A 25,019-nucleotide genomic window follows, 5' to 3' on the forward strand; every position below is an offset into this window, starting at 1 on the left:
ATACACAAACATTTTTGCATACGTCCCAGCCTGTGGCCCACAGTGTGTAGCTATTAGATCTGTGAGCTCACTTACACGTCTCATTTTATAATGCCAACAGACTCTTCTGTTCATCGTCTTTCAGCACTGATGGAAAAAGATGTCTTCCAAGAACAACAGTAAAAAGCATTTGAGCTGTATTTCCCCCTGCATGCACAGCAGTATAGCTCTGTGTGCAAATCATGTTTTACGCACTCGCCACTGCACGTGTAAATACACGCAAAGCCCATGTGCACAAGCACCCCTAGAGAAGCTGGGAGGGGATGTGGCATTGCACTGCCTGTAGAATTGTTTGTTGATAAAAAGAAAAATGCAGAACAGAAAAGTGTTCCTGTTTTGACAATTTATTGATATTCCACATAAATTATTCTGACCTTCTCTCATCCTCTTTTTGTTTTATTGTGTGCTAATTCTTATTCATACCCACCTCGCCAGCAAGGTCCCTGAGGACTGCCTGTGTGATAAAAGGATGCAAGACTATATGTACTATCTATTCTCCCTATATGACAACTGCCTGGGCCCTTGACAGATCTGCAGTCTACTGCATCATTTACCTAAGTGCCAGAAAATGCCTGTAAGAGGAGAAGTAGGCATCTGAAAAGGAAATAATACATAAAGAAACATCTGCATTGAGGTCATTTGTCATTTTTGGAAAGGTCTTGGAAAACTATATACATTTGGTGTAGCATCATGCTCGTGACACTATGCGTCTTCTATTCTGCTCACAGGCCTTATCTGGCATGTATTAAGCTTTTATCATGTTTGTAGGATCCCTGCTGTGTGCACAGGCTGCAGGGTCCTCCATGACACTGCCCAGTTCTCACACTGCCCTCCCTGCTGTGCAGTGCTTAGGTTGGAGCAGGTGCTTTGTGCATTAGCTGTTTGCTTTTATCTTTTGCCATCACCCCATTTGCCAAGCAAGGCCCTGGAGCATCCTGTGCCATTGCTGCTTTCCAGTCTCCAAGCTATTGCTGCAGACCTGGGTGAGGGATGACTTTGCCCTGAGCAAACCCCTCAACCCCCCATCACAAGGACGTCCTTTGCCTTCAGATCCTACAAAGCACATTTAAGAGCCACTTCTTCAGGAGCAAAATCCACCTAAGCAAATACATGCAACAACCAGAGAAGGTAACTGTGGTGCTAAGGAGCAGAGGATGCGCTGGGATCAAGCGCTGATAGATTTCCACATGAATTCAGATTCCTACCAGTGAGTTGCAGTTACCTTGAGCTCTCTCTCCCGTTGCTGTGATAACAGCACCAGATGTATGTTCATGGTGTTGCACAACTTCCTCCAAGACAAAATGCATGGTGAGAGAGTCACCTTGGAAGGGAACTGTGAGGCAGCATCTTCACTGGCTGTGGGTGCTGTTGCAACTGTGCTTCCACTGCTTGCTGGTTTATGAAACACCAGAACTGCCTCAGGGGTAGCTCACTGGCAAATATTGAGCTATAGGGGAATACACAAAGAAAAGAAAGTTTGAAAAGCAGAAATGTATTTTGTACAAGGTTTTTATGGTCTTTTTCAAGTGCAGATGTACCAAAATGATTCCACTGGAAACTTTATATAAATGATTAATGTACACGGGTTCTTGCAATCCTGGCACCTCTCTCCCCTCTCTCAAGAGCTATTGTAGCTCATGACAGCTCTGTTCTGCATACTGGGAGCATCAGCAGCTGGGAATTATCTTTTGCTAGTCTTATTCATTCTGAGGCTCGTTTCAGAGACTCTCCTGGTAATGAGGGCTCTTGCCCTTTTACCTTTAGGACAACTTGGAATTCCTCTTTTAGAGCCAGAAATCATTCAATTGTAACAAGCAGGGGGAAAAAAAGTTGCATTTAGTATGGTATTCAGAGGAGTTGCGGGCATTCCTCAAATTCCTTCAGAGGACAGACATGTCATTGCAACTCTGGGCTCTCTTTCACCACTGCTCTGCTATTGCATGATGCTCTTCTTAAAAACTCCCCCTTGCTTTTTTGCTCTTTTTTGCCTTTCTAAAGATTTTACCCAAGAGTTCTCAGCTGCCTCTTGGACTTACAGTTACTTTTGAACCTCAGGGGTCTGTAATGAAATCGTATCCCTTTCTTGCAGCCCACTGCAGTTCCTAAGCCTTCACCACAAGGTGGAAGGCAGCTTTCTCCGAAGAGGGGGGGATTTAGAATCTGTGAGTTTGGGAAACACGGCATCTCCCTGGTGGGTTCTGGAACATTTATTTTGGTTATGCCTTTACTGGACAGAAGGTTTTCCTGGTGGCTCTTTGCCTTCTCAGAAAGGTGGGAGGAGTATGTTTTCTCTTATTCCCTGGCTCACACAAACTGTTTCCATGAAAAGGCTGAGATAAATTGAATCCATACATAGTAACCAGAGAGACCGCAGTGATGGTGTCAGTCCTGCTCTGCCAGCACTCCCTGTATGTCAGAGGAGTTCTTGGAATAAAAAGGGTGAGATAGATAGAAAAAAACCTGTCAGCTACAGCCAGTAACAGCCAACACAGTGGCCTTTCCTTCCCAGTGTTCCTCAGTGTTGTGTTTGCCCCCTTCCCAATGGCCCTGTCTGTACTCTTGGGCAGTACAGCATCCTGGGGTCATCATCCCCCAGATGTTTAGACCCGGGATGCATCCTGGCTCTTGGATGCCTCTGTGGCACCTGCTTCCAGAAGGGAGAGGATGCATGCTCATTCCTTGTCCTCAGGATACGACCAGTGTGCCATCCTGTGTCCTCAGGATGTGACTAGATATGACAGGTTCCCCCTCTGGCAGGACAGCAGCGAGGCAGCACTGCCAGCAGGGACCCCGCTGTCACCAGGATCCTCCCTTGCCAAGCAGTTCTTACTCAGCCCTTTATTCCTACTGATGTCAAGGGTGCCTGTTTAAGGAGCAAATGAAATCTGCCACAGGAATCTCCTGTGTTGGGATTACATGTGCTATTAATAAAAATTGCCTTTAATTTCTAAATTGAGGCACTTAAGACCCACAATGAATGCATTCAGCATTAATGAAAAAACCCAACATCTTTTTTGTTGAAATTTAAATAGACCCATGAACTTTTGTATCATGCATGCTATTTTAAAACTGCAAATCTATTCCACTTTTTCCATTGTGGTTGTTTTCATATTCCATTATGTTCTTACATAGGCAAGTCTTTGGTCTTTTAATATAAAGGATTTTATGTTTCCAGGCACAGGTTTTCAGGCCCAGCTCAATAGGCTTGGTAAGAACCTAGTTTTCAGACACTCATTTTTCTATGGTACAAGATTAAAAAGAGGAATTCAAGAAAGTTTTAAGGCACCAAGGCATCAAGAAATTACTGCTAACTTCTGGAAATTTATATTAAGGTGTTCTAAATATTTTTTTAAAAATTGAAAACAATAACGAAACATAAATACAGGCGAATAATTTTCTGTGATTTCTGGTTTTAAGACTGACTGTCTAAGTCCAAAAGTTGTGTTATGCCATAGATTGCAAACATGGCCTGAAACTGGATGATAAATTATGTGGGCAATATAAAGGCATGTTAAAAGCCCCAAAGCTGTTTTGAATTCTCCTAGGAAATATACTCAGCTGTACTCCAAAGAAAACCTCTTTTCCATAGCAATGAAGGAGAATTTACCTACAGGCTCCACTCTTCCATACTTTTCCCTGTGCTGTCCCTTGCGCCTAGAGGAGCCCTATAGATCACAGAGCTGTTTCGTTTTCTGTTAAAGTCCACATAAAAGACTTCTTTGATTATTCTTCAAATACTTGATGTTTGTTGTGATGGTGATTTGCTCTGGCCATTGCCTTTCCTATTAACCAGTGCTCTCTCTTTATTTCCTTCTGGTTTCCATGCCTCTAGTTTAATAATGAGGCTGACAGTTGTCTGGGACAAGGGCTATATTTTTGATGTATGTTTGTATAGTGCTTGGCGTGATGGTCCTTGGTTTCTGACCGTGTATGTCAAATAATACTGATGTTGTTTCCAATTCTTTCAAACTCCAGCTCTGCAATTGTTTCAGAAGTTCTCTTTTAAATACTTAGAAGCAAATTATTATTTTAGCAATGCTTTCCACATCAGTTATGATTTCTTTTAATAATCTAAGTGCTTTTTCTAACATTCTTACAAGCGCTGTGTTATGCCTGTATCATTTTAGTGATTTAAAGCCCAAGACTTAACAATATGGAGATCTGTTCCAGATGTCTAAATAAAACCACACAGTGCAACCACTGAAACCCAAGCACTGCTGCTGGGCAGGGAGTGCCTTGCTAATGAGAGGCAGGACAAGGGATACAACAAGCATCTTCTACTACCTGGCATATGCCATCACTGTCAGCAATAATTTAATCTTTACTGTTATTTCCTTGGAGTATTTACGTATCTTGTACTACTTGAGGGATGCCCTTGTCTTAGCGTAGGAAATGACATAAACATCAGAGGCATCAGAGCACTGTCATTGATAAACATCCCTAATTAGTGAAACCCTCTTGTCACTGGTTCGTCACTGTATCCAGGCTCTCCTGCTAAGTTAATCTCTTTCCGTTTCCTAAATGGAAATCAGGATCTACATCTGTATTAAGACAGTCTCTAATCCTTGTACCCAGCTAAACATAACCACAGGCTATTTATATATTGGGCTATCCCCAATTAAACTAAAAAATACTATAACCTAGTTCAGACGTTGGGTAACACTGAGTATTAAGAGTGGCTATTTATATTGTTAAGATCTTTCAGACTTACTGTGTTAAATAAAAGCTTGGACTAAGCTTTTTAATGCTTGCTGTCACTTACAGCCACATGGCTTGAGTATGGAACAATGTGATGATGACCCCCAAATTTGCTGGCTTGGCTGGGATCTCCTGCATGTTCCCTGTCTGTGATGGTGGCTGAAGTCCCTGGCTTGCCTGAGCACTACAGGAGGCAGCTCCTATGGCAGCTGTGAGTGTTCTGATGTGTTTTGAACTTGGCAGCTCCTTCCCTCCACTGCAGCCAGAGAGGTGACAGCAAGCAGGAGGTTCTCTTCAACCTGCTCAGGAATCTCTCCATGTATGCTGGTGTTTGATAAACCAGTTTTCTCTCAGATGCAATAAGTACAGTTTGTGCATTAAAACAGGTAGGTTTTGGGAACTTGCTGCTCTGTTTGCAGTATACACTCCACAAGTGCATCATGGAAAGGCAATAATTAAAGTAGAGACGCAGAATTTAAATAAACAAAAAGGTTACTACCAGGTGATTTGTGCAGCTCTAATGAAATTAGTAATTAATATTGGTGACAGTGCATTACATTTGACTCTGCAAGGCACTATATCTCACTTTCTCACATCTGAGCTTGGGGTTATTCTGTCTTTTGCTTTGCTACACAATGCAGAGAGCTGGTGTGGCTTCCAGGCTTTAGTCATGGCTGTTTTCACTGTCACCGGGTTTTGTTCTTTTAAAAATTATAAATATATGTGACTGCTGCTTCCATTGCTTCTAGACTAAGCCAGGGCCAGGCAGCTGTTTCTGCTGGTATTGTGTGCTAAACTGGTGAAGGTTGAGCAGCATCTTCAGCAGGGGACTATGCTACATGCAGCTGCGCCTAAAAAATCATCAGCATGGTCTGGAGGCGAAATTAGAGCTGTAGGGCCAACAGCAGCATGTTGCCAAGTACATTCAAGATGTGTACACATGAAATAGCTCACTTCCCACACATTGTGTGTTAAAAATATGCCCTTTCAATTACATGACTTTTTTATTGCACTTTTCTAACATTCAGGAACTTTTCCCCTCACTGTGAAAAGTACTTTCCAGTGTTCTTTAGACATGGAAAACAAAATAATATGAAAACCAGCTGCTTGCAAGCCAGGTATGTCCTTCACAGAAAGTTACATTTCATATTTGACATCTCTAGAACTTGACTGCTCCCTGCCTGGAGAAGAAGTAATTTCATCTCATCTCAACTCTCCTCTCGTCACAGATAAAATGTTGTTAGTGAAGGGTGTCCTCATCTCCACATCCTCGCTTTCTCCCAGTTCTAAAGACTTGGGGCCTGAAGTTGATCGAATGTGTGGGTTCCCTTTTCTGTTGAACAAGGACTGCACATAAGTTTGTATATTTGCTCCATGTTGTGAACAGAGCAGCTGATACTCACTTAGGTAGAGCTGCAAATGTTTTGGAGACAGCCAGTGCTAGGACACGCAGGGGGAAACTTTCGTTTTCTTTCAGAAAGTTGGAGAAAGGCTTCCCCTGCCTATAGGCTGGCTAAAAAGCCATGATGATTATGTTACCGGTGGTTGAGGAATGCTTTAGAAAACCAAAGTCGTGGAGCTCATAGTTTTTTCCTCATTGTTTTGGGCTGACAAGACTTGGCTCCTTAATATAGACAGATTACTGTAAGCAATATGAGACTGAGACATTGGGAGCTGGGAGCATAAGGACTTCCAAAGAGAGCACTTTTCTGGCATCCTGGGATTATAAAAAACTGCAGTCAATATGACATCTTCAAATAGGAGACAGTGCTGTACCTACATGGACTCAGGAAAGCTGTTCTGAGAGTAGGATCTCTCTCTCTTTATGTCTCTTGACCCCTCTTCCTATCCTCACTTTTTTTTAGTTCACTTAGAAGGTGAACAAGTTAACAAGTTCTATATAGCAGATGTTGTCTATATCATATACTGATAATGTGGTTAATCAGAAAATAATCCAAAGGTGCTGTTGAAGGCCTCCTGCAATGTGAGGGCACACAGCAGGGAGAATCCAGGGTCACAAAAGCAGTAGATATGGTTGTTCTTTGTGTGAAATGTGAGAAGCATTCAGGCCTGTATATTGTACAGGTTTTGCTGAACCAGTAACATGCAGGTGTATGTGGCACAAGGTGTTGATGCCCTGTGGACCACCATGAAAGCCCATGTGGACTTTCACTGCTGTTTTCCCTTTACATAATTTGGACATGTTTCTCTATTTCAATTATGCTTGATTCTGACTTATTTCAAGGGTGACTTCTGATACACACGAGAGTGAGAGGAGAAGGAGGCCTTTCCTAACAGCAGATATTTGAGGACATTCAGGTAAGCTGTCAGACAGAGATTTTCCATGTGATCCTCTAAGGAAACAACATTTTGTCCCCTAAGGGTACTGCTCATTTTAGCTTCATCTTTTCCTCAAGCTGCGAGTGAGGGAGCGTGCAGTAGGCAGTTCAGCGTTGAAGTCTACCTGAGTTGCTCTGCCATCCCTTCTGAAGGAGCTCATTTCCCTCCACTGAGTCAGAGAGCCAAAGCCACCCTTGTGAATAGCCTGCTCATGAGGCAAAGAGCTCCTGGGGGCATCATACTGCCCAGCAGTGGTGATGTAATTGCCGGTGGTATGGTATTGGGTCAGAAGTCAAACAGGAGTGGGCTTGTAACTAGGAGACCAAAATATTTTCTCTGCCTTCTGCAGTGGGATGTGTCCATATTGTTCCCCCTCGTGTCTCTATTTGTTCACTACGATATGTTTTATCATCTCTCTTCATGTTTGTGGTACACTGGGTCCTACTTTAAAGCATGACAGCATTGTTTAGAATCCATCAGAGTGGGGTTGCAGGGAGCACACAATGCAGCAGGAGGGAGAGCGTGGCTGAGTGACTGGCTTGCTGCCTCTGCTCCACTGGACAAATTCAGACCTACCTAGAACTGAGGTTTGGAGAGCATCAAAAATCAGATCTACCTTATGAGTTACTCCAGAATCACGTTCCTTGAGTTTGTGATGTGTAATTAGCTATTTTTCTTTTAGCTCATATATCTGCCAGTGTAGCCATTGATTAAACTTCCATCAACATGAAGGATTTGTGAAAACCAAGGGTGCAGCTACTTCCACAGGCTCTGAAATCAAAGCTTTTTCCCACCAGTTCCTCTTGATTCATACTTCACAGGAGCAATGCATGTCAGGTACCCAGCTTTGGAGCAACTCACCTGAGAAACATACTGAGCAACAGATGGACATTCCCTTTTCTAGATATCCACATGTTTGAATCAGTAGCACAGTTGGTGTCCTTGGTTTTGTGAGAACAAATCCTCCCTTAGTAATGTGAAACTTCAGTAGCTTTCAGTGTAGAAAATGCTCAGAAGGCATTAAATAATGTGCTAATTACCATGAAGAGGCAAAAATGTGTGTGACAGAGACCTTGCAGTCCACTGCTTCTGAAAAGAATGGTGTTGTCCCACACATTATCACAGGAATGTAATTTTGCAGATGAATGATTTGCACCGGAGCACAATGCAGTGAACGTATTAAAGGTTCTGCTAGCCATCAAAACTGTCGATTACAGATTGATGATGGCTTTTTCATTATGCCCAGCTCCTGTGCTTACTTCCTGCTTTCAAAATGAATAAATTGTATTAAAACAATAGAGAGAAAGCAAAAGACAAACAAGTGGTGGTTGTAGGAGGTCATCTGGCAGCCTCAGCAGACATACGTGTGCAAGCTTGTGTGTCCCAGCTAGAGGACTTGAGAAGAGCCTGCTGTAGCTGTGCCACCCCTTTCTGGCTCCTACAGGAACACAAGATCCTTCAGTGCCCAGGAACTGGCTCTGTGGAGTAAGACTGAAGCTGACAGCATTGTAGCTGCTGGTATTTTACTGAGTTTGTTCCCTGAAACACATGATGGCTGTGATCTTCCTTTTTCAGGAGGCTGGCTGGCTGGATGGATGGAGTAGGATGTGTCTGTGGTCATGCACTGTGATAACATGCACTTGGCTTACAGAAGGAGGGCAGAAAACTCCACAGACTGTGCTGCCATATGTCAGAGGCTGCGAAGAAACAGCAGTTGGTGCTTGGTTGGTGTGTATGGTGAAATAAGTAATTCTTCCCCAGAAGTGCCCCAGAAGCTGCTGGGAAAAGAACCCTGTTGACATTCACACTGAACACACACATGTAGTGGTTTCTCCAGTTTTTTTAGCCAAGTTGCTTGTGCATTTATGCACCACCTGTACTACAGCAGAATAGTTTCATTCAGCATCACATATGTAATAATTACGTCTTGAACCTTGTCTTACTGCCCATCTGAAAAGGCACAGGTAAAAACTAGCCTTTAGGCTGTTAGGGATTTCTTCACTTCATTTGACTGCCAGTCCAGTTTTCAGACAGTGCAGTTTAAGGCTAGCATTAGTGCAGAGATGCTCATCTCCCAGTCCCGCCGTGTTCAATGAGGATAGAGACATCTCCATGATTCACACAACCTGTGTTTAGATGAATCACCCCAGAGCTGCCTGGTTAACACTATCCACTTCCCCCTGGGAACCAAGGCAAGTAGGTTAAAGGAGGTAAAATGAATCCTACCCACAGGGCCTGTCACTCAGTTGTCCAAGTAGGTTAAAGGAGGTAAAATGAATCCTACCCACAGGGCCTGGCACTCAGTTATCCTGTCACAAACACGGTCCAACAGAGATGAAGAATTAGACCCTCCAAAAGAAAATAAACAACATATCTTCACTTATAAGTTAATTTTCACGTCTTCCATTTTGGAAAATGGAAAGTACATGCTGAAGGACATGGGAGTAAAGCTGTGTAAATAAAAGAGGTGCCATTGTTCAATTAAATAGACATTAATTACACCTGACTGTGCAGAGCATCTTGGCCAAAGGCATTTTGTATGGCTCCAATCCGCTTACAGCCTGATGCTGGTGAGAGCGTGTATTTTGCTGATAAACATGAGCCCAGGAGCCAGAAAATCCAAACAAAGTGGTGAATCATTGAGCAATCAAATGAAGCATCACTGTACTAGATGCTGGTGTGCTGAGTGGGCAGCTGAACGTTGAAACAGGGGCACTGGCTGGGTGATATGGTAAATGGGGAGAGGAGGGAGCTCTTGGCTTCCTCCAAGCAGCCCATATTTAGCTGTGGTTTTGTTATTGCTAGGTATTTATTTGTGCAGTGAAGAGAGAGCTGGAGAGGGATACGATGCCCATACTCCAGCCATGGCCTGATTGTCTTTTGGAAGAGGATTGTAGCTGTCTGGCCACCACCATGTGTTGTGCATTTTTACACATCATCTTTCTCCAGGTGCAGATGGAAGTAACAGCCCTGGCGTGGCCTCGACTGGAACCAGCCCAGCTGAACTCATCTCTGCCTTGGCCGAACCCCATCCATGTGCCACCACCTTTCCCCAAGGAGTGCGCCAAGTGGGGCAGTGAGGGCACCCATAGCCCTGCTTCACTCTCCCAGGAATCCCTAAACCTACCCAGGACCCATGTCAGCCACCGCCCCTCCGATGGGGTTCCTCCACCCAGACAATGAGCCCAAAACACCTTGTAATGATGGGAAACTAGGAGGAGTTTTGCAAGCTGAGGTGGGTTGGAGAGCTCGGTGCTCCCTTTCCATCCCAGGCAGTCTTGCCATGTAAATAAATGCAATCAGGACTTGAAAGTCCAGCTCTGGTCACCACGTGGAATAGTTTTAAAGTAAATTTGCTGCTATTGGTGGTTTTTTGTGCACTGCCACGTACATGTTTGTGTGAGTAGGTCTGAGTATTGGTAACTGTTGTTGGCTGCAGTTGGTGTAAGAGTCTCGGGCACCGCAGTGAAGAAGAAATGGCATTGCAGCAGAAGACCTTTTTTTGGCTTTCCCTTCCACAGTTCTAAAGATCAGGGGCCCAGATAATTCTGCAGAAGTTTCTAGCCTGTGGTTTGCTGATGCAGAAGTTGCCTATCATTAAATTACCACGATGATTTAGTGCTATAAAATCAAGTTATTGAAAGCTGTGAATCCTGCAGCTGCAAAGGAGGCTGTGGCTCCCGATCCTGATGTGCTGAGGATGCTGGCATACTACAAAGACCTCAGCTGTAAAGAACGGTCTGTGCTGGTGCCATTCATCTGAAGGTTTTTTTAGCTCAGTATTCGAAGAACACTTATGGCTCGCTCACATCCTCCTATTATTAGTATATTATGATTTTTAAAAAATTTGCACTGATTCCATTTGAAAAACACATTTATTTATGTCATACACGACTTAATCCTATTCCCTGGACAATCATCAGCAGAATTCATTAACGTCATTCAGTGCAAGAGTGGGAAAGAGGCAGTCATTTTTCTAACTGAACTCTTACTGAAATGACCCTTTTTTGTCATCTGCTCTTTATCATAGTTGGATGTTCTCTACAGATGATAGTTGTTTTAATTGTTTTTATTTTCAGCTGACTAGACTAAAGAGTAACTTGTGTTTTACTACGAACTGAGCTTCATTACTTCCTCTGACTGCTCATGTCTCACTCTGCTGAGTATCCAGCTGGCTTAATGTGTTAACAGGGAAAACACCTTTTGGACACCCATTACAGCCGTTAAGGCTCTGCAGTGCATGGATGTGGAGCACACCTTCCTTTTGGTACATCAGAATCCAGATTATCCACAAGTAATAGACTAACAAGTGGTTCTCTAATGAGGTAGCTGATTAAAGGCAATCATATTCCCTGAGAGCTCTAGTGCTGGCTTTTACTGCTATCATCTTGTGCAGAAAGAGCACAGACCAGTGCTTCTTCCCTGTCCTTGTGCTCCATCACCAAAGGATCATGTTTTGCTTTTAGTCATCAGTTAAAGAATTACAAAAATGCTGCTGTGGTGTGGGAGAGAAGAAGGTGGTGGAACAAATTCAGTACAGCCTGCAAGCAATTGCTTGGAACAGTCTGCCACATCTACTCCTCTGAAGAGAAGCTTGTTTTTTAGGTGGGGGGAGGCACTTTCAGGTGCTGCTGATTCTGTTCCCTGAAAATAAATCAAAGTTTTACTATTCCTCAATTTCTGAGTGTCTTTCTCTGCCCTGTCCCCTACTTAAGACCCTCAGTAGTTCTTCTCAGGCACACAATCCTTCATTTCCCTACCTCATGCCTCTCTATTTCAGAGTATATTATCCCTGGTACCTTTCTCATTCGGCATGAAACTTCCTACCCGGTCCCTAGATGTGAAACGGGAAAGGCAATGGCAAAGCTGTGGGCATGAGTTGGTGTAAATAAGCTAATGGTCCCATTGCTGTGGGCCTAATGCAGCTAATACAGGTGTATTTTTGCTTTTTGTTCTACACTTGCTCACTGAGCTGCCTGTGGCCCGATGTGCTGCAGGAATGGATGTTGACACTGCAGCAGCTCCCCTAGGGAGTACAGTAATTGCAGGTAGTTCTGGTGCATCTGGCACTATCCAGCCTGGCACCATGCCTACACCCAGAACCATTTCTGTCCAGAGCCAATGCTCTTGGTGAGGCTGACAACTGCCACAGACCAGGCAGCACTGACAGATGTGAGAAGCAGAGCAAACGTGGAGTGCTGCAATGATCTGGAGGAAAGGAAGGCAGTGGCTTTCATTCGTTGCTTTCACAGGCAACTAACTGTTGGGAACACAGTCTACTAACGTCCTCTTAGGGGAAAAATGAAGATGTACTCTCCTGCTAAATGCACAGGGAGAAAGTGCACTATCAGACACTCTACACTCAATTTGTACTAAAATAAATCTGAATTTTGTTTCTCCTGCTTTTTTTGAGATTTTTTCCTCTTCTATTTGCCTCCCCCTCCAGGGTGATTCAGGTTCTCTCAATGCACGACCATTGTTGCAGATGGTCGTTTGAGGAACTACTTTTGCCTTCATATACATAAATTGAAAATGGCTAATTAAGCATTAGGTAAAAAGCATTGCAATTTTATATCCAATGGAAAATTTCTGCCTAATTCTCTGGGCATTTTCTGGTCTAACTGTAACTGGCTGGAGAAGGATTGCAGAACTGTTACTCTGAGATATTTCCTTCATCCTGGCTGCAGGAGCATTCCTTTGAGACATGATTATTGAAGCAGAGAATGGATAAGATGGGTGAAAAGCAATTGCTATGGGTTTTAATACTGCAACAGGCAGTAACCTGCTTTACTACAGCACCTGGCCTTATGGTTTGTCTCTTCCTGTGCCTGTGTGTCAGACAGTCCCAGTTGCAGAGATGTTGACCAGCAAAGAGTACAAGAGGGCAGAGTAGTCCAGGACTGCATCAGCCTCCATTGGTCCATGGGATTGCATCTGGAAATCCAAACCTATATTCAACTCTTGATATTGTGGTTTAAGCCCAGCCAGTAACTCAGAACCACACAGCCATTCGCTCACCTCCCTCCTTCCCTCCCCCTCCAGGTGGGATGGGAGGAGAATTGAAAGAATGTAAACCCCACGGGTTGAGATAAGAGCAGTCCAATAAATAAAGTATAATATAAAACCCCTTTGTCTAGTTTGTGTCAGGTGTCCTGTCTGTTTCCTCCTGGCCTCTTACGCCCCTCCTCACTGGCAGAGCATGAGACTGAAAAGTCGTTGATCAGGTTAAGCTTTACTTAGCAAAACATTGGTGTGTTATCATCAGCACTGTTCTCAGACTGAAGCCAAAACACAGCACTGCACCAGCTACTAGGAAGGAGTTAAAAACAACTGTTACAACTGAAATCAGGACAGTTGAGAAGGGCTTACTTCATATATTTCATTAACCAACGTGCTATCGTCCCTTGCAAGTAAGTACCAGGAGGCTGAAAATGCTGCGCCTCTCCCCAGCTGTAAAAAACAGCAGGCAAAGTTTTCCCCACAGGTCTACACCAATTCACCACTGAAATTCAGGTCTGCTGGTGGCATTGCCTGATGAACAAGAGCTCTTCATCATGTGGAGGCAGACAGCAGCACAGACCTGGAGAGTTAATTGTACAGTTTGAAAACCAGAATAAGCTCAGAAGAGGCAGTGCAAAAGAAAACATACCTGCAAATTTGCCAGGTTCAAGCACTTCATGCCATGGCTGGGACAACCCTGGATGGCTTTATAGAAGAGAGATATATTCTGTGGTCACTGGAGAGCTGTGTTTTCTTTGTCCACCTTCAATTTTATGAAGAGGTTATGGAAGATGATGCCCAGCAATTCCTAATCTAACACTAACCATAGCTAAACGCAAAGGCTTTTCTGACTTTGGTTTATTTCTGCTGTCTGCACTTTCTGCTATGATATATGTTAAACATTTGGGTGAGACATTAGAGCCTACAGTTCTGCTGAGATCAGTCTGGCCATATATCTTTCCAGTCCTGGGGTGGACAAGTTTTGCTCTTTTACTTGCAGTGACAAATTATAGACAACTTAAAGAGAGCTAAGTGAACCCGAGGTGCAGAGCACCATACTCCAACCACCCACTCCCCTGCATCATTTCCAGCATGTTTCAAGAAAATGAGTGACTTCAGTTGAGTATGCCAATGGCAAACATCTTTTTGAAATCATTGGCCATGCCATAAACCTTCCCTGGCAGAGATGTTGTTGCATTTTGTGCAGTAAGTATTAAAAGACATTCAGTGCATCCCATGCAGAGAGATGTGACACTTTGTACTCTTTGGGATTATCACTCAGTTGCAGAAACTCCGAGCCTGATGTGTAAGGGACAAGGGAGGTGAAGATGCAGGCTTGGGCCCAGTTCCACTGCTGCCAATCACTGAAACACAGGTGAAGGAAAATCAGGACATATTTTTGCTCAGTTCTTCCCTTTGTAAATGTGAATAATTTCCGTGAACACTGATGGGTGCATATTACTTTTGGAAAAGCTCCTGGCTCTTCAAACTTAAGAATGGGCTCAGGAGGTCCCTGAAAATCTTCAAGCAGATTTCAGTTTAAGAATTTTGTAAAGGTCTGGTTTTTCAGAGGAGAACTAATCAATTTTACAGCAGAGGAACGTGAAGTAAGTGCTCAGCTGCAATCACAGCAAGAGATGTTCTTTTGTGCATGTCATTGCTCCCTTTAATAAAGGTACATTGTCAGTTAATGACTTGCTTGCCTATAGCAAGAAGGGTGAGAAGAATGGGATCATGAAAAAAATATTCTTTCCCCCGCTCAGACTTCCTCCATGCCACATAAGAATTAGTCACCTATTAGATTCAGGGGCTGATAGAGTAACTAGGAGATTGTAAACATAAAGGAAAGCTGTAGGAGCTTGGGTCTGAGCTCATCATACTTAATCCAGAGAATGGATAATCGAGAGCTGACTCTAGAGTTTCCATATACTTTCATTTAAGTTGTAGTATCCTTCCCAAGAAGTTCTGTGAAAGTTTATTACTCTTCATTTGTTAATCAAGGAGTATTTTGCATATGTTGTTAGAAGTGTCATCAGGTGGCACATGTTACAGGTTTGGATTTTTTTTCCTTCTGGCAATATTTCTTCTGACAATAAGCTCTGAGAATATAAAATCTTAAGGAGCAGCCCCTGGGTTTGTGGGTTTGTGGCATGTACACAATATATTAACGTTTCCTGGGGGCAGCATCAGCACTGCGCTACTCCAACTTTGTGCAGATTTTACGTGTTTTGATGCATCTTTGTCACCATCCAGCTGAGTAACACTGCATTTGTAGCTGGAAGTTTTTCAAGCCCTTACTAGTAGACGGTTGCAGCAGAACTGATTGCTGCTTATACAGTTCAGGAAATTGGGTGAAGTCACTTGGAGGTTGACAGAGAAAAATAGGATTGTGTATATTAGAGCTTTTAAACAAAACTGAAAACAAAACCCAAACAACAGAATAATATACCTACTTTTAAGATAATTCCAAAAGAACATTCAGATATTTCATTCCAAAGAATGTTTTGTCCAGCAGGGGGTTAAGTGTATTTTGCAGACAGAGAACATAATACATTTACAGGATTTCATGTATTAATGAAACTTAGGTAATTTTTTAATCACCATTATTTCTGGTAGCATTTGAATAAAAAACTGAGTGAGGCAAAATAACATGTATTATTTTGGATTTTTCCACTTTCCTGTTTTCATCACGCAAGAACCAAATGTGTTTATTTTACTGGCGATATAAAGACAATCATATGATTTTGAGTAAGTCTTTTGAGATTGTTTGCAAGTTGTTGCTCTTCTGCATGTCTGCTTCCTCCCAGCTGGGGGCTGGTTGTTGTATGGAAAGGCCAACCACGTCACGGAAAAGCCCTGTCTCTGATCAGATGGGCTTAATATAAACCAGGTTTGCTGAGAAAGAATTAAAGAGGCAGCCCCAAAGCAGGAGAGGATTTGCTTCGGCAGAGCAGCTCAGCGCACCACAGCTCACTGAAAAGGACAGCGTGAGCAAAGGACCTGGCTGCCTGGAGAAGCCTGGCACAAGTAAGGCAGAGTTGGTTCAAACAGTCTTTTACTATCGGTGCTAGAGACCCGGACGACTAGAAGCAGTACAGGGTATCAAAATCAGTTTGAACTTCAAACGCTGGGTGCGACAGGGACTCATTTGGCTTTGCTTAAGGAAGGATGATAACTTGTTAGGGGTGAAATTGTGAAATGTTCGTTTTTGTGACTGTTTATTGCAGGTTGTGTGTGAGTGACTGTTTAGTGAGTAACTGTTTATTGCAGGTTGTGAGTTAGGCTGACTGAATCAGAGCCAGTTTTTCTCATCAGGTCTTTTCAGTGGGGAAAGTGGAAGGAAGAAACGCATTTTAAAATTCAACTGCAGTAAATATTTCAGTTTGTTTGTGAAGCAGCCTTTGCTTGGTGCATGATTTCTAGTTTAGATATATTTCTTACTGACAAAGTTACTGTGACTAGGACTGTACAAATGATCTCATTTTGCCCCCAAGTACTGTGCATCACGGAGAAATTACTGCGTATGCGGTAGTAAGTTCAGACAGGGTGTGCTTCTTCTGTACATTTATCCTATGCCCTGCTGTGCATTTATTCACAGGAGTTTTCAGGCAGTTTTGTATGAAGAGGAATAGCAATTTGTATGTGTTTTTTTTATGCTTTGCTGTACTTTTTTTTTTGTTCACCACCTATTACTCAGGCTTCAGAATGGTTGAGTGCATTTTATAGACAATTATCCTATTTACTATTATGGAGAAGATAGACAAGAAACATAAAATAAATGGAAAAAAATCGAAAAGTCTAAATAACAAAAAAATTACTTTGAGAACTGGAATGCATCAAAGTAACTTTCCTAAAAATGGTAGCTTTTGGCCTGTGAGAATGACATCACTGTCCTCTGCCTCCAAGCAAGGCAAAAGAGAGTGTGCTGAGTAAAATGTAATTAAAAGCCATGCTTAGATTTGAAGACTGAACCTATCTAGCTGATTGTGCAGTAAATGAAGTGGCTGATTTAAATTCTGTAAGTTTATGAGCTTTTTCTCCCAGCACTGTATTTTCTTCTGTATCAGCTAGAACCTGTTCTTTCTCAGGAAAGCTGTGGGACTTCACTGTGTCCTCTCTCTTACCAGACAAAAAGCCACTGTCTGGAGCAGAGTCATTCTTTGTTCACTCAGCCAGTAGACGTTACCCAAATCCACCCCATCATAAAATCACAGAATCTCAGCAAGACTTATTTGCATGTCTCTTTTCTCCTGTCAGGGTTGTCTACATGTATAGTGACTGATGCCTTATTGATTTCCCAAAATTTTCAGCTCTTAACTGAGACAATATGAAAGATGCTGTACACCCAGCTGCACCGGGAGTTGGGGGCAATGGGGACCAGTGCCCCTGTTTGCCCCCCTTAAGCACAAAGAATGGGAAGCAGTACCCGTAGGTGCTGCCTGCACCATGGGCTGCCTCTCAGCAGGGATGCAGCTTCCATGTAGGACAGCTCTGGTGAGCTCTGGTGAATGCTGCCCCTTCCTTCTCTTTCTGGGATACAGCTATGCCCCACTTTCATCAGGGCTAGGCTGCACCTAGCACTGTGGCAAGCTTGTAAAGGCTAAACAAAGATAGGACTTAGGGTTGGCAGGGTGGTATCATCCCTAGGAAACAGCCTCCAACTCACTAATGAGAACTGCTTCTTTTGTGTACCAGCAACTATGAAAGAGTACAGAAAGTTTCATTTTCCTTTTACTGTATGCTAGATCCCTATGGAAAAGCACTTCAAAGCACGTGATGCCTTGAAGTTAATGTGAGACTGTTAACGAATTTCTAAATGTTTTCTGGTAACACTCATGATTTCCCTGTTTCTCACCAGGAGTAAAAAATGACCCTCAACAATGTTACCATGCGTCGCACCCACAACAGTAGCCTGCAGCAGCAGCAGCAGCGATGGAGCATCCCTGCTGATGGAAAGAATCTGCTGGTCCAGAAAGACTCCAACGAGTACAACCCACAGAAACGATACACCATCAGCCCTGATGAATATTACAGAAGGAGCTGGTCCTCAGAGTCATCCGACTCTGTCATCTCCTCTGAGTCTGGCAGCAACTGCTACCGGGTTGTGCTGATTGGGGAGCATGGTGTAGGCAAGTCCTCACTGGCCAACATCTTTGCAGGGGTGCACGACAGCATCGACAGTGACTGTGAGGTGCTGGGAGGTAAGTGTTATGTCCTGGGGTGCTGGTGTTTGCTTGCAATCAGCTCTGCCAGCAATACGATTCTATGGTTCTAATTGGCACAGAAAAACATAGAGGCTGATAAATGAAAAACTGAGGTAATAAACATTTGGATCTGATCATCAAAACTGATCCAACTTGTGCATCTCTCTTAAGAAAACAAGAAAGCAAAATAAGATGAGTCAGATATTTAGCAAGAGTGACTGAAAATGTCTTTATAGAACAATTTGGATTCACATGCTTTTTAATTCCAAAATACTTGCTGGAAGCTGCCTCATTCCTGCCTGCGATGATGCTAACCAAGAGGCTGGTCCAGCTTTCATGCTGGCCCAACATCTGTGTCACAACTGGTTCCATGAGGCTGACTCCAGCTTTCTATGGGGGAGAGAAAACAACTGAAGGTCCTCATGGTCTACAAGAATTAACTATTTAGAAATAATATATATAGCAAAATAGAAAAGCCACTGCTGAGTCCTTTAGTCACCTCCCAAACATTTGCCATGAGAAGTCATGCCAGCCTTTCTGTATAAACACATCACCTCAGTGTAGCCTGAATGGAGTTTGAGTAAAATATGTTTTCTCCACATTTCATGTTACTTGCACAGCATGGGTTCCCCCAGAGGAAAACAGATAAAGTTTCCTACCCTTGGCAGTGTAGGAAAATTCCCACTGGCCAAACAGGGGGAAAAGGCACAAGCTGTAGGGTTTTCTTTGATAGTTCCTCCTTGCTATCCTTCTCTTCTTTGTTTATGATTGCAAAGTGTTCTTTAATCCCAAAGATCAGATGATGCAGAAGGTGAAGGTGTGGCACCAAGTCCTGAGCTATGCTGTATGCAAGATGTTGATGTTGAGGGGTTGGGCTGCAGCGGAAGTCTGCTGTGGTTCTAAGGATGCAGATGATGCCACCTTCGGAGGACATGTGGTTGGCTGGGTGGTTTTTCTCAACAGTGTGCAGGGATTTCCTTGTCCCTCCCTTATCCTTTCCCTCTCCTGCCTGTAATCCCTTGGTGTGATGGTGCCAGTGCTAGCACAGAGTTCTTGGGCTTCTCTTCCAATCTTCAGTGGAGCACAGGCAGGACAGCATTTTGTGTCTTCTGCCCAGGATTTAATACAGCCAAGAATCAGGAAGGTCAGACCTACATTTTCCTTGTTTGCTGGCACAGACTGGGAGTACAAATCTTTGTGCCTTTGGGGGATTTGAAGTTCCCCACAGCGCAGTCACTCTGAATCAGTTGTTCAGGTGTGCTTTGTCTACAGCTTCTACCACCCACTTTTCCAATAATACCACCAGGCTGCGGTATCTCCAATAAAAGTTTTCCTAGTGCTACATGAGGGAACTAGAGTAGGACCCTTGGGCAAGCAGTCAGAAAGTGCAGCTGATTTACTTTGCACAGCCCTGTCAGACAGTTTTCTTCTCCATGAGAAGCCATATGGTTTCCTCTTTCCTTTGCACTCCTAGCAATATTGCTTGAAGCGTAGCAGCGACAGGTTTTCAAGGCCATCTCTGCCAAGATGTTGGAAAACTTGCTGTTGTTATATCTCTCCTTTTTCTGTGTCAGCTTCTAAATAAGCATGAGGTGAACTAATTGCTCACTTTCAGTGTGTTTCATAGTCTATGGAATTTCCTTAGGGTTCACCAAGATGTGAATGAGTGCTAGCTATTGACCATTTGGGCATATTATATTCAGGGAGTGTGATTACATATTTGTAGCATCTCCATGCGTAACAGAGTGAAGAAAGTCTCCTCTGGATGTTGTCCTCTGCTGTATATGGAGCTTGTTCCTACACAGATGTGCATCCAGTTGAAGAAAATATTCTCCAAACTTTAGCTTGCAAACTGGAAATTGATTACAAGAGAGGATGGTTTCAGGTAGCCAATTCACAGAGAGAATACAGCTGTTTTATGGGCAGGCTTTGCTACTGACTGTAAGGCTAAGCTTACACATGAACACATAATGTCATGCTATTGGACCTACAAGGGAAACTGCTCCTATTGATTACCTCTGTCTTTTAATCTTGCCATTTTAAGGCAAGGGGACTTTTTTATTTAATTTTAAACATGTAATATTTTTGGCTCATTCTTTTGCATGAATGTAGATTCCTGGCTTCAAGGAAAGGTTCTGATTAGAATTTAGGGGGAAGTTCACTCCATTAATGCCCAGCAGAAGTTTTATGAGTCAAGGGTTAAGACACAGTCCTATTTACAAGTGTGGTTGGGACAGACCCCTTAAAGCAGTGACAGGGGTGGTATCCTCAGAAGCTGTATGCCTAGCATTTTTCACTGACCAGCAGTACAAGACTAGAGATGGGTCCAAGACCCTTATCACTCATCCACATATTCCCGGGTTTGGGGAAAAGAAGGAAGTAATTTGAAGCAGAACCTAGACTGAGATTTCACAGCAAGGGTTGATCAAAATTATGAGTGGAAACAGCCCCCTCACATCTAAGTACAACTTTGTCACATGGCACTTACAATCTAGGTATGAATTTTTGTGGTCTCAGAATGAAGTAACTGAACTTCTGTGGTTTATTTGTTCTTGTGGGGTTTTTAACATCAAAGGTAATGTGGGAAACTGTGAAATGGGAGACAACTAGGGTGCAATAGAAATCTCAGTCTCTCTAAAACTCAACAGCTTGTCTGAAAACCCCCTGTCCTCATCGTTTGGTAGGTTGTTAGTGGTATTGCTCTCAGCAGCAGTGACTGTTCACCCGTAAACTGTCCCTCCTAAAGCGAAAGCAAATATTTTCCATTACTCAGCCTCGCTGGACTCTGCTTCTCCCATGGGGCAAATGTTCAGCCTTTGGTTATTTCTTCCACTGCTTCTATTTTCTCTCTCCCACATAAGATAAAGAGAATATCAGCCAAAATAATGAACATATCATTTCCTGATCTTTCAGCCTCCTTCATATATCATGGAAAGTAAGACAACCAGTAATGAACAGAGTGCAGGTTCAGTGCTGATGGAAATGAGGAAAGAACTGAATGTGAGCCAGCATAAAATTTGGCTCAATAACTTGAACTGTGAACAAATTATACATGTTCAACTACTTGTTTTTTGTAATGTACATGATGCCACAAAATAATATATTACCAACTCTTCTGCTTTTCTTTCCAGAAGACACGTATGAAAGAACACTGATGGTGGATGGGGAAAGTGCAACCATTATACTGCTTGACATGTGGGATAATAAGGTACTTTAATTTGTTCTAGTCATATGTCAAAACAAAAGGGTATATGAATGACTGTTAATGTCAAAAGTAGGTATCTTTTGGAAAGCAAGTAGGTGTTTTCCATACATCAACATCAGGGAAAATACAGGATTAACCCCACCCCTGCTCCAAGGCAAGCGTGCCTAACGGCTCTGTAGAGTGAGCCTGAGAAGCACAAGCCTTCTTTATTTTTTTAATGATAAACCAAAACATTTAAGCCATTTTCCAGACCATGTTCATTCCAGTCTAAAGTCAGCACAATGAATTATCTGGGGCAAGTTTTGCCCTCCTTTGTAGTGAAGTATTCATACCATCACTGCATTGGAATTACTTTTAGTATAACTGTGATTCAAACCATACCCATTACAGTTACAGCAGGAATGTATTTGGATTCTCTAATGTTGTACTTTCTAAGTAAAATCTGCTCTGGGCATAACAATGTCTGACCGTTTCACTTGAACAGCGTGAAGGAGAATGGATTCGAGACCACTGCATGCAAGTGGGAGATGCGTACTTGATTGTCTACTCCATCACAGACCGAGCAAGCTTCGAGAAGGCCTCTGAACTCAGAATACAGCTCCGCAGGGCACGACAGAAGGAAGATATCCCCATTATTCTGGTTGGCAACAAAAGTGACCTTGTCAGGTGTCGTGAAGTTTCTGTGGCAGGTAAGGAAAATGATGAGTATAAGACCAATGTCAACATTAAGACTCACCTAGTAGCTTTTGAACAAACTGCAGAGCTCTGGCCAAGGGAATACATTGTGATCAGGACTGGGCAATAAAAGAGCAATAAACCAACAGAGAACTGAAACAGGGCAGAGGACAGGGAAAGGTCTACCAGGTCCCTAAGCCTCCCTTGGTAATGCTGTTACATGCCAGACAATCCCTTTCCTAAATTTATTAAGAACTATCATAAAAGTAGCTTGAATTTCTTCCTTTTCAGCTCCCAGTGTAAGAGCACTGCAGAATGTGATTTCCCTGGTAGCTGGAAACATTTTGTATTTCCAGTACATGTTTATGTATAACAAGTTTAGCCCCTTTGTTCTGCTGCCAAAGATTATATCTTTTTTATAACCGGTTTTCTGTCCTCCCTGATGAATTAAAATTCCCTCTCCCCCTTTCTTTTCTTTAGTCTGGGCAGGGTCTGTGTAGCCTTTCAGGAGAGGTCTCCTTGCTGTCGTGCTTTGGGATGCTAAACCAGCCCTCCCTTCACTGCACACAAGTGACTACACACTAAGCCCATAAATAGGAATGGAGAGACTGCTGGGAAAGCTGCTGCTGGAGCTCAAGGCCCACAGTCAGTAAAACCTCTTCTCGGAGAGTCTCCCTGAGGCTTAGGTGACACAACATAACACAGGGCAATGCATTAGATGATCTCAACTTGGCCCATCAGAAACATGGGTTCTTCTGCTCAGCATTACCTTCACTCTGCAGCTGTTCCCTTCTATTTCCCAGCTGAGCTAGGTTTTATTTGTTTTTCCACTGGGAATGTGCACAGTTCCTATGGCTCCTGTCACAGTTGCCCCAGGTGAAGAGATTGAACTGAGGAGTTCACTTGGAGCCCAGGGATGTCTATTTGCCTTCTAGTTCCTCTCTGCCCCACTTAAAAAGTCTCTTGAAAGATGGCAAGTGCATTCATGTCACTTTAGTCATCCTGGTGATGAGTTTACAACAAGCCAGAAGACAGAATAAATTTGCTTGTGTGAAAGACAGCTGTTAGGCTCATGTAACTAAGGATAAGAACTATGACTTCAGGTGAACCTCTAGAGCCGTAGACATAGTTCTGCCTCTATTTAAGGGTTTTGTACATGTGTCTGTTCATGCCGAAGTTGCTGCTGTCCCAAGACCTTGGTTTACACTGATGACCCATAGAGGAGGACTGGGCCCTGCCTCCTGTGCTGTGTGGTGTGCAGGGAGGGTGCTGTCATCACCCTTTAATGCGACTTGAGGGAGCTGGCACGTAAGATGACCAGGTGGTTTTCAGCCATGGCTGACCTCTCAGCCTCCGGTGTCTCAGTGCAAGTTGGTCAACCCCAGCTCCCTTCACAGCCAAGGGGGGGACCAGGCTTTTCTAGGAGGGGATTTGCCCCCCCTCGCTGGGAAGGGACTGTGACACAGAGCAGATGAATCATGGGCTAGCAGGCAGCACCAGGCGATTAAAGACTTATCCGTGCCTATATTAGGCTTGAGGAATTCCCCCCTGTGACAGTGGCTCCCTGCACATGACAACCCTGAGCCGCTTTGCCCCCCCTGCTCGTGATGCCTCGTGACATACCCACCTTGCAATTTTGCAGAGGGACGAGCCTGCGCCGTCGTGTTTGACTGCAAGTTCATCGAGACCTCAGCAGCCGTGCAGCACAACGTGAAAGAGCTGTTTGAAGGCATCGTGCGGCAAGTGCGGCTCCGTAGGGACAGCAAGGAGAAGAACGAGAAGCGGCTGGCATACCAGAAACGGAGGGAGAGCATCCCCAAGAAAGCCAGGCGGTTCTGGGGCAAAATAGTTGCCAAGAATAACAAGAACATGGCCTTCAAACTCAAGTCCAAGTCTTGCCATGACCTATCAGTACTTTAAGAACATTGGACTCTGCCAGAGCTTGTGGCATTTTGTGGACAGTATCTAACTATGTCGTGGGACAATCAATCAATCTATATTAGATTGGGCTATCAAAGTGACTTAGGTTCACAGCTGTGATTGTGATTATACGTGCTGGCTTAAGAACAGCACAGTGCATGGAAATATCTCTCTTCCTTTTTTTTTTTTTTTTGTCAGTAGTTTTAAAAGAAAAGTATAGACCAGAATGGCCCAAAATTATGCTGGGAAGTGTTCTGGAATATACCTGCTCTTTCTCTTCTCACCTTTGGATAATAGTGTAAGAACTTCAAACAGTAACGACTTGGGAAGTGAACACTCCTTACTCTTTCTTCTTGTTATTATTATTTCTTTTTTAAAACTGTGTAAAGAATTGAGGAATTGACTGTGGATTGGTCCTTTGCCAGTTGGCTGGTCAGGCTTGAGCACCCACTGCTGAAAACCTGCATTGTTGTAGAATAGCCACCAAGACACTATTTTTTAATTTTTTTTAATGTCAAGGATTGGTTTCAATGAGTTTACACATCTCTGACTTTGCAAATATTTAAAGGAAAAACCCTATAATCAAACAAATTTTCCTCTCCTATTTTCATGTTATGGGACTGTTTAAGAATCATAATAAAATTAAAATTAAAGTGCAAGTTGTATCAAAATGCATCAAGTGCAGGATGCCAAACCTTTATAAATCACTTTTGAGCATTTCTAAGAAACCACATGGACTTCTTGTATCCAGCCTTGGCCTTTCTCTATGCTAGAGTTATGCTGTATTTATTGTTGTGCAAAATAACAAGCATTTTAATGTTGAGGGGAAATGTATTTATTACCAAGTTTCTTAAAAGAATAATGTTAATTTTATTACTGTTTTCTATCTAATATCTTTTTTCAGATACTCAAGTTTTTACTTACATGCCTTGTAATAA

The 25,019-nt window shown here is 43.1% G+C and overlaps 1 protein-coding gene across 1 annotated transcript; it reads left to right on the forward strand.

Moving 5' to 3' along the window:
* The first annotated feature begins 17,921 nt into the window (after nt 1-17,921).
* Nucleotides 17,922-24,427, forward strand: GEM (GTP binding protein overexpressed in skeletal muscle). Its single transcript, XM_010015233.1, has 4 exons — nt 17,922-18,278; nt 21,413-21,489; nt 21,971-22,175; nt 23,804-24,427. The coding sequence occupies exons 1-4, from the start codon at nt 17,945-17,947 to the stop codon at nt 24,079-24,081; spliced, it is 894 nt and encodes a 297-aa protein (XP_010013535.1). The 5' UTR covers nt 17,922-17,944; the 3' UTR covers nt 24,082-24,427.
* Nucleotides 24,428-25,019: the final 592 nt, after the last annotated feature.

Source organism: Nestor notabilis, unplaced genomic scaffold (assembly GCF_000696875.1).
Source record: "Nestor notabilis isolate BGI_N333 unplaced genomic scaffold, ASM69687v1 scaffold17865, whole genome shotgun sequence".
NCBI classification, from domain to species: domain Eukaryota; kingdom Metazoa; phylum Chordata; class Aves; order Psittaciformes; family Psittacidae; genus Nestor; species Nestor notabilis.

Bases quoted from the DNA above. Each gene is read 5' to 3' on its own strand.
- GEM (XM_010015233.1), top strand. From the start codon at position 17,945: ATGACCCTCAACAATGTTACCATGCGTCGCACCCACAACAGTAGCCTG. The intron at 18,279-21,412 runs GTAAGTGTTATG...TTTTCTTTCCAG, and splicing joins TGACTGTGAGGTGCTGGGAG to AAGACACGTATGAAAGAACA. The intron at 21,490-21,970 runs GTACTTTAATTT...TCACTTGAACAG, and splicing joins TTGACATGTGGGATAATAAG to CGTGAAGGAGAATGGATTCG.